Here is an 8,732-nt window from a genome sequence, read left to right on the forward strand (position 1 = left end):
AAATAATATAATATAATATGTGATATATATATATATATATATATATATATTATAAGGTGTGTAATAATTTTTAAGAAAATAATAAATATATGATTATTATTGTGAAATTAAAATTAAAATTATATATATTAAAAATTTTAATATAAAAAGTTATAAACTATTTCCATTATAAACTTATTACTATTTTATTAATTAGATACTTAGTTAGTTAATAATTATTAATAAAGTATCACACAGATAAGCGTGAGATATGTGATTTACATTAAAAATATCAGTGCATGGTATTAAAATAATTATAAAATAAAAAAGGGTAAAAATGGGGGTGCAGAGGAAAATATGGAGGTGAGGAAGAAGGAAAATAGGTTGGGCCCAATAAGGAAATGAGTATGTAGCTTAGTATCAGATTTGAAGGCAAAGAAGCAGAGGGGAAAGTGTCGTGGTGAGAAATTGAGAGCGAGCATGGGAAGTAGAATGGGAAGAAGGGTGGTGCAGTTCGCAAACCTACCGATAAAGCTTTTGATGCCGAACAGCTTCACCAACATTCGAGAAATTGCGCTCAAGACCATTCCCTCGGCCTCCAAGATCGAGATCAAGCGCGTTCTCGAATCCCTCTACGGCTTCCAGGTCGAGAAGGTTCAGACGCTGAACATGGAGGGCAAGAAGAAGAAACGGGGCGGCTTGTTGATCGCCAAACCTGATTACAAAAAGGCCTACGTCACCCTCAAGAACCCGCTCTCCATTTCGCCGGATCTCTACCCGATCCGAATCGTCGAGGAGGATAAGAAGAGGGTCAACAAGCAAACTATGTCCAGCGTCGTCCAGCAAGAGGCCCACACCAGGAGTCACTGGCTCGATGACAGGAAGGAGGCCCAACAACCCTTCAGGGCCCAACAACATCGACGTTTGGGCCGGCCCGAGAGTGCAGCTAATGCTAAGTTCCCCTGGTCTAGTATGAGGTCTGGTAGTAGTTTTACTAGGTAGTTATTGTTATTGTTGTTTATAGGTGCTGTGTTTATAGTGGCTGTTCACTTAATAGTGTAACAGAAATAGCAAGAGGATTGATAGGTTTGATTTTGTTCATTAGTGGTGATTATGCCAATAATTTTTTTACTTAAACATTTATGCATGATTCTAACTCCCCTTAATTCCTAGGTAGCAGTTGCCCTCTGTTATCCATTTCAACTGAACATTGATGTTTAATTAAGTTGATAGAATGATATAGTTTCTTTGTTTTAACGAAGACTGTAACATCTTTTTAATTAATATATTTTTTTTGCTCATATATAAGTAGTAATAATGTAAGAGACCTGGTTTTTGAAGATCTCAGTTTGAAGGTTGTGTGCTGGCAATGTCTTCCAAAGTACCGTTTCATAGGCGATCAATAGGTGGCAAAACCGGCATAATCACTCGCTTCATGTGTGACTAATTTTACACTGACTACCAGTTCTTTATTTCACCGTTCTCTTCTTTCTAATCTTTTATTACTAGAAATTTCATTGATCGATTGCCAATTTCAGTTTGACTAATTCCTTTTCAATCAAACTATTAAGCTCTTGGTTTTGGTTCAATGCGTTGAGCTCTTGTTTAATCTCATCGCATCATTAGATAACGGTTTTCCATTACTTTTTTGGTAGATGTGTTTCATGTGATTTTAGGTGGATAAACCTGAGCCGGAACTAGAGTGTTGTTTCCATTTTGATTGAGTTGTTTGGGTGGGCCATTTTGTTATTGTTTTGTTTTGCATTGAGGATAAAGGTGGAAAGTTCATGTTATAGATTTGTGATTTATTGTGTTTTGCTAGGTTTTGGAAATAAGCACCGTCCGTGGTGATCTTTGCTTTGTGTTTACACAGGTGTTAATCGTGCACGATTAGGACCTAATTGGAAGGATAGGAGAGAGTTATCATATTTTGCAATGCACTCTCAGATGTATTTTCTACTAATGAATCCTGTTTATGATGTCTCTGGAGTTTTAACTGCATAAATTTTATGATTGCAAGGTGTAATAATAGAAAACAGTAATAGTTTCAGTGAGGAATTGTACTAGTTGCTTCCGTTTATCCTCACGGTGCTCCATATCATCAGGTTTGAGCAGTGAAGTGAGTAGGAAGAAGAGTTTGTATAAGTGATTGTAAAATTATTAAGGTTTGAACTGTTATATTTTTTGAGAATAGCTGAATTGTTATTTTAGTAATAACCATCGACTTATCTTACAAAGTAATTTAAAATAAAAAATCATCATATAATTCTGCCATGTTTTGATGATACTTGTTTGTCCTTATCAGTAGTAGTCATCTCATTAACTTATTCTCATAAGATACGATGTAATTTAAAATGAAAAATTACTTTTATAAATTATTTTGCATTTAAAACTATCCATTTCCCTTTCCCCTCTTTATGCTAGGTTCTTGACATATCTCTTGATAATCTAAATGTCTGGCTACCTCTGGTACTGACTTCTTTTAAAAATAAATGCTCCTTTCAGATTGAATGATTGGTTTGCAGCTCTGGTAAGCTATATTTCTCTGGAACTCATATTACAAAATTTATTTATATTTGTTTAAATGTTATACTACATTTCAAAATGTTGTGTAGGCACTTCTTTTTGTACGACAAAAGTGTACTGTATTTGAACTTCACAGGATACTGTAGGCAAGAAAGATTTAGAAGTCTCGTGTCAAGCTACACAAGATATTCTTCTGTTGCGGTTATTGTATATAATGGAGGCAGTAAGTGTTGTATATTTTATAAATGTCAGATTTCGAATCATTCAACATTTGCAATTACTTTTGTGCCTAGATGTGGTTATTTTATAGTAGATAGGTTTTGGGATTACTAATTTGTAATTTTATCAAATAATAAAAAAAAAATTATTTGGTAAAGGACAAAATAGTTTAAATTGAAAAATGACGCAAAAATTCATTATAAAAAAGTGTATCCTTTATAAATGTATGAAACAGTTATATTCTTTAAATGTGGCAATTATTATTGTTTTATATTAATTAATAGGTAGTAATTATCTTCATGCGGTATTTATTGTTTAGAATTTGGAGAAATGAACAGTTATTTCTTTATTTGGCAGTTAGTCATGGAATATAGATATACGAAAATAGAGCAGTTGGGAGGATGTGTTTCGTTGTTTTTGCAGTGTCGAAGGAAGGAAACTACTTGTTAGGGCAGTAGCCTATCTCTGCAATTCTGTATTTCAAATTCTTGTTAATTTCACACTTGTTATCAATAAAATTCTGTAATTTGTTGTGCAATCTTGAATCTAACACTTTGTTTCTGAATTGTGACGTGTTATATATCATGTCAATAGGAAAAAAACTGTTAGTGATTCCCTTCTACTTTTACAGGATGTAGCCAATCTAAACATACGAGAATATCAATTCATCATCTAAAAGCCACAGTTAATTCATATAAACATCACAGATTTTTAAATCACTAGAGCTTTGGTGGAATGGAAACATTTTCAGACTTTGCTATCATGCTTTATTGCTGAAACTGGACCTGTCAAAATTTCTTAAATATAGATCTGTTCAATTCAGACAAAGTTCAATAGTCTTTTGGAACTATAAATATAGATACAATGGCATCCGTTATTCTGTCTTTCCGGCTTCCATAGTTGACCCTGAAGAATGAAGAAAATATGATCACATGTCACAAACACTCCGCAACGTTTATTTCCTGCATCTTCACACCATTTACACGAACTTTTTTGGTACCTTTCTAAATAACGCTCTTTGTTTGGCCCTGTTGGCTTAATCTTTAGATTGTACTGATCATTTGGCAGACACGTCCTAAATAAAATAGACTTTAAAGACAAGCGCAACTATATTTTGTGCCAAATAAAATTTCCTAGATTCTAAACTTCAACATCACAAGCGGCTCTATTACAAATCAAGGTCAAGTTTAAACTACACAAAACCATAGAAGCTTGGAAATCTAAAAACATGGGGTGTCAAATATTGGAACTTCAAATAAGAGCAAAGCCATCAGCTCTCTGCCTAAGTCTCAACGTCAGATATATCAACACCAATGTTCCGAAACTTGACCTGCAGGATTTGATCAATTTCACGTATGGTTAATTGTAAAACGAATAAGAAAAACTGAAAAGAAATTGTCAAAGATAGAAAGTAGAAACAATCAGTATCAGTTGGTAATCATTTCAGATAAGGTAAATGTTTAACAAAAGCTTAATACAGATCAAATTTCTGTGTAGACAGGGAAACCAGATACACCGACTATAGTTGTCTTAGATGCACTTAGATAAATTTGTAAGAGCATTTCTTTCCATACTATAAGCACTTTTATATGGCAAATCAAAGCCTAGAAGGATGGAAAAACAGACACTCAGCTGGGAAGATCAGTTGCTCGGATGAACATAACACCAAAAACTTGACATGTAAATCCTGTCCCCTAATGTTTAGCATGGATGGTAGGGAATGCTTTAAAGCTTTATGGAGGCTGAGAGACTTTGTTCTGGAGGTCAATTACCGAGTGAGTATTGTGAATGATGGATACGGATGAATGATTTATAAACTTAACCAAATTAATAACATCCTGATGCTGGTAACATTGACTAGACTAGGAATGATTTTTTTTAGTGTATTCCACTAGTTAAATGTTCTTTTGATTGAGCTTTCCATAATTATATATATATTTGACAAACAATAAATTGAGAAATTTTTACCTTCAATGATACACATGTTTGGATTATAGAAGTGGCATGGAATCTCTCATGAATGCAATTATGCATTCCACAAGTAGCATGTCTCATGAACGCAATTATGCATTCCAAAAGTAGCATCTCTCGTAAACTCCGAAAATCACGAGATATGCAACGCAGAGCAGCAATTTGCCCTCTTTTTATCATTCATTAGGTTTTAAAGAGTAGGTATAGTTTGGCAAGAAAAAATGTCAATCTTTCTATGGTCAACATGAAATTTATGTAAACATATAAATAAATAAATAACTAGTTTATAACTTTGGTACATTCATCAAGAAGCACCACAGATATATAATGTTATGTAGAGTCAAGTAAGAATAGATATACATATACTATTTTGTTATAATCGTGAAAAATACTACCCATTATAATAGAATATTTATATAAAATACCTTACCAGAAAAAAATAGAATATTCACATGAAATAACAACTAAAATTTTAGTATTGAAGGACAAGTTTAGTACATGAACTTACAATATTGAAAACAGAAGCGCAACTTTTCTGGAATCAAACGAGGCAGCACGTTTATATCTTCTCCATCTGTTACTAGGTAAATCATGTAGCTTCTCAGAGATTGGTTTATCTGTTAATTAGAAAGTATGAAAGTTAGACATGCATCTGGATCACTTACCTTCTGAATTCAAGTACACAAAAATGTAACAGTGTGTTCAGGTACAAGAAGGGAGTAATTGCTAGTTTGAACATGGAAAAAATGGGTGGGAAGCCAAAAAGAAAGATAACAAAATTTCAAATTATATAGCACAGCAGATTGTAAAGGCTTCACGAAGTAACTAACCATTTGAACCAAAAGAACTATATTGGACAATTTGAATTTTGACTGATACCCTTGTCTTCAAGTTCCAGTTGAACATATCTATTCTTAACTATGGTATTTCATATGTTTGTTAAGGTCAGGTCAGAACAAAACCCAAACCCACTTATATTTTACTGCTTTGCTTTTGAGATGACAAGCAAACCTTAAATCGTGTCGTTGCTTCACAGGACCAGTCAAAATTATAAAATCGGCTAAAAATATGTTTTAGTTGTGTTTACACTTTTGAATGACAGAGTAGAAAGTTCTCTATTCCTTGTTGTTACACGAGAGGCTAGAATTATTTATCAAAATGTTATATGCATATATTCTCTGGTCAAGCAACCATCTGTGTTGCATGGGATAATACTTCCTTCAGCTCTAAACTATTCTGATTGCTCTCAGAAAGTCACTACTCTCCCTTCCATCTAATCATACTACCAGTAAAACAAAAATATGAGCTTATCTGTATTGAAAAAAATTAAGGTACGGTACCCAAAAACAACAGACATACCTCTTGGATTGCTGACATTCACCAGACTCTGCATAAGTTTTCCTCCTTTGAAACTTGATTCTCTCCACAGCACACTCTGCAATATTGTAAAATACCAATCCTCTTAAGAGAATACACACGGTGACATTTGTGTATGTGGCTTTATAAGGGCACCTGTTGTCTGTTATGTGATATTTTAAAAAATAACTGTCAAGAAGATGAGTTTGAGACTTACAGTCGGTGAGTTTCCAGTTTTAAAACATTCAACTGTCTCTTCATAAGATTCATGTGAAACTGAATTTCCATTCACACAAGGAATATCAATCGAGCACTGAGAATACACATCATCATTCTTCATTTGAAAATCAATGCAGTTTTGGCAATTTATGGGAGAATCTAAGCACATTGGACTTTTAGCTTGATTAGGAACCTCTAAGATGCTTAAGAAAGCTAGTGGTGAAGCACAGTTTTCGCTTTCATCTTCCTCAGGCAACACAGAAATACTATAAACATCTCGAGCCTGCCAGAAATGGAAAGGGCGTGAGTTTCTAAAATATCATGTTTTTAGCTACTTCCAGAAAACCATTTATGTCATAAAAATGGTCAAGTGGTTCAAAATTCAAATATGAAAGGAAATTAATATATTGACAGTTATAGAAAAAGGATCTTCAATGACTTACATTTCAGGGTAACTAAAAACCCAAAACTAAAAGGAATCTAGGTCCAAACGTTTTCTTTTATAATCAGGACAGATAAGAATACCAAAATAATCAATGTGAAGCATGATTACATAAAAGATTTTGATCCTCTCTCCTCAGTCTTATGGTTCTCAGTAACATTAACTGTTACCAAAAACGTAGGGTAACATGTATCTCCTGACACCCTGGACCCGTCAAAACTTAAAATGCCAATTAGCACAAATGGTTTGGTTTTCCTTCACATCAGTTCTTTCATGCGTCTACCAGAAGAATAATGTTTTAGCTTCTGTGTATGGATGCAAATTAACGGGGTAATTTGGTTATACATGCATGTTGGACATGAATCCAAGCACGCACTAAGCTGACTTTAATGCACTGTTTCTCCCATCTCAACTCTAACCAAACACATACTTATAGAAGATAAACCCGATTAAAAACTCATTACAACCATTAAGCGACAAAAAGATTCCCTAAACTAGAAAATTAATTGATAATTCGGTAAAAACAAACAGTAGATCAGTGCATGAGAAAGCAAGAACCAACATGTGAACTGTGCAATCCAGCTGGAAGGGAAGAATCTTCAAACAGTATCGGCGGAATCTCTGAAGTGGAGGAAAAAAACAGGATGAAGAGCCATAAAAACCAAATACATTTCTACAACACACAACATTGCTAAATGATCTAATTTAGCACAATTACCTAGAGGAAACTGTTGGTTAAGATCGCCACTAGTTGGTTTATTATGTAACTTCAAACCGACAGCGACATTTCCATTCCCGTCCACAAACTCCCGAAATTGATGTTCTCTCTGCAACCAAGCCACGACTAGAGATGAAAAAGGAAACAACCAAATCTCACTTAACTACGCACTAAACAATGTGACTCGTAAATCAATAGTGAGCGATAGCTTATAGAGCGAGAACTTTCAACCTAACGCGATCTAAAGAGAACAGCTCAATCCATGCATCTTAAGTGAGACTCTTGGCAAATCAACTTGAATTCTAAACTGTAAAGTAATGAATGCAAGCTAGAACGAAAATCGTGCGGTTTCACTTTCTCACGTGACTCTCGCTCGTCCTGACTTTTCAACCTTTCTTTCTTTTTCCATCAAAGCTGGAAAGTAGTTAGTTCCGCATTTCACACAAACGTCGATTTCTTCAACCAGTTAGCATTCAGGAAGTAACAGCCAAAACAAGTTGGAAAAAACGCGACACGAGTTGAGAATCCGATTCAGATAAACAAAATGTGGAAAAAGTAGCAGGTGAAGTCAAAATCAAAATGCAGCTTAGAATTAGTAATTAGAGAGATGATTGAGGTTTAGGAGAGGATTGAGAATGTTACCTGAGCGGAGGAATCGACGGCCATTGATGGCGTGAAAAGAGAGTGTTAGGTTGTTGCGAGGAAGAGGGAAAAGGGAAAAGTGAGAGGAAAGAGAATGCAATTGAGATTGGGATTGGAGTCGAATTTGAACGTTACATTGTTATATTATTAACGGAGGAGCTGAACCGAAGACGAAGGTCTGAATTTGTTGGAACTCCACTACACATCGCATACATACATACATATCATAGTACCCTACAGTGTGCGCGATTTGCCATTAAGACTTCTGACTACGACGTCGACCATAACGACAAACACCTTCATTTCTTGTTCTGACCATATTGCCCCTTCATTTTCAGCCTTTTTCATTTTTTAACAGTACCATTTATGGAATACTACTGGTGAATGTAGCGGTGGTCCTGTTGGTGCCAAAAAGCTATAATAAAAAAATGAGGCGCAAAAACCAAAACTTCACTTCATAGATTTGGTAAATCCTCGTTAAAAAAGTTATTAGTAAATACTTCGTACAACTTTAATGACAGAAATTATAAAATTAAATGAATTTGAATTTTTTAAATGAAATTTTAAATCCGACTGTTATAAATAGAAAGCGTTATTAAAATAAAGACTTTATCCGAAACAATTAGTCAAATTCTCTATCCAAAACAATTAATGACAGTT

General features: G+C 34.4%; 2 protein-coding genes across 6 annotated transcripts; one reads left to right on the top strand and one right to left on the bottom strand.

Annotated features, from left to right (window-relative positions):
- Positions 1-397: 397 nt before the first annotated feature.
- Positions 398-3,262, top strand: LOC114183218 (uncharacterized). Of its 5 annotated transcripts, none has more exons than XM_028070151.2 (4): positions 398-956; positions 2,485-2,509; positions 2,642-2,728; positions 3,082-3,262. In XM_028070151.2, the coding sequence occupies exons 1-4, from the start codon at positions 460-462 to the stop codon at positions 3,172-3,174; spliced, it is 702 nt and encodes a 233-aa protein (XP_027925952.1). In that variant the 5' UTR covers positions 398-459; the 3' UTR covers positions 3,175-3,262. The 5 variants fall into 5 exon arrangements, 4 of the variants coding, with proteins under 4 accessions (XP_027925952.1, XP_085531696.1, XP_085531698.1 ...); XR_003604314.2 differs by having other exon boundaries at positions 399-956; positions 2,595-2,728; XM_085675570.1 differs by lacking the exon at positions 3,082-3,262 and having other exon boundaries at positions 399-956; positions 2,595-2,782.
- A 206-nt stretch (positions 3,263-3,468) lies between these two features.
- LOC114183209 (adenine deaminase) lies at positions 3,469-8,320 on the bottom strand. The gene is made up of 7 exons (XM_028070143.2): positions 8,073-8,320; positions 7,431-7,539; positions 7,275-7,333; positions 6,269-6,553; positions 6,055-6,130; positions 5,204-5,312; positions 3,469-4,054 (listed from the first exon to the last, which is right to left on the bottom strand). Exons 1-7 carry the CDS (start codon positions 8,094-8,096, stop codon positions 3,976-3,978), a joined length of 741 nt encoding a protein of 246 aa, XP_027925944.1. The 5' UTR covers positions 8,097-8,320; the 3' UTR covers positions 3,469-3,975.
- Positions 8,321-8,732: the final 412 nt, after the last annotated feature.

This window comes from Vigna unguiculata, chromosome 1, assembly GCF_037176805.1.
Source record: "Vigna unguiculata cultivar grain cowpea cultivar isolate G323 ecotype 2 chromosome 1, ASM3717680v1, whole genome shotgun sequence".
Lineage (NCBI taxonomy): Eukaryota > Viridiplantae > Streptophyta > Magnoliopsida > Fabales > Fabaceae > Vigna > Vigna unguiculata.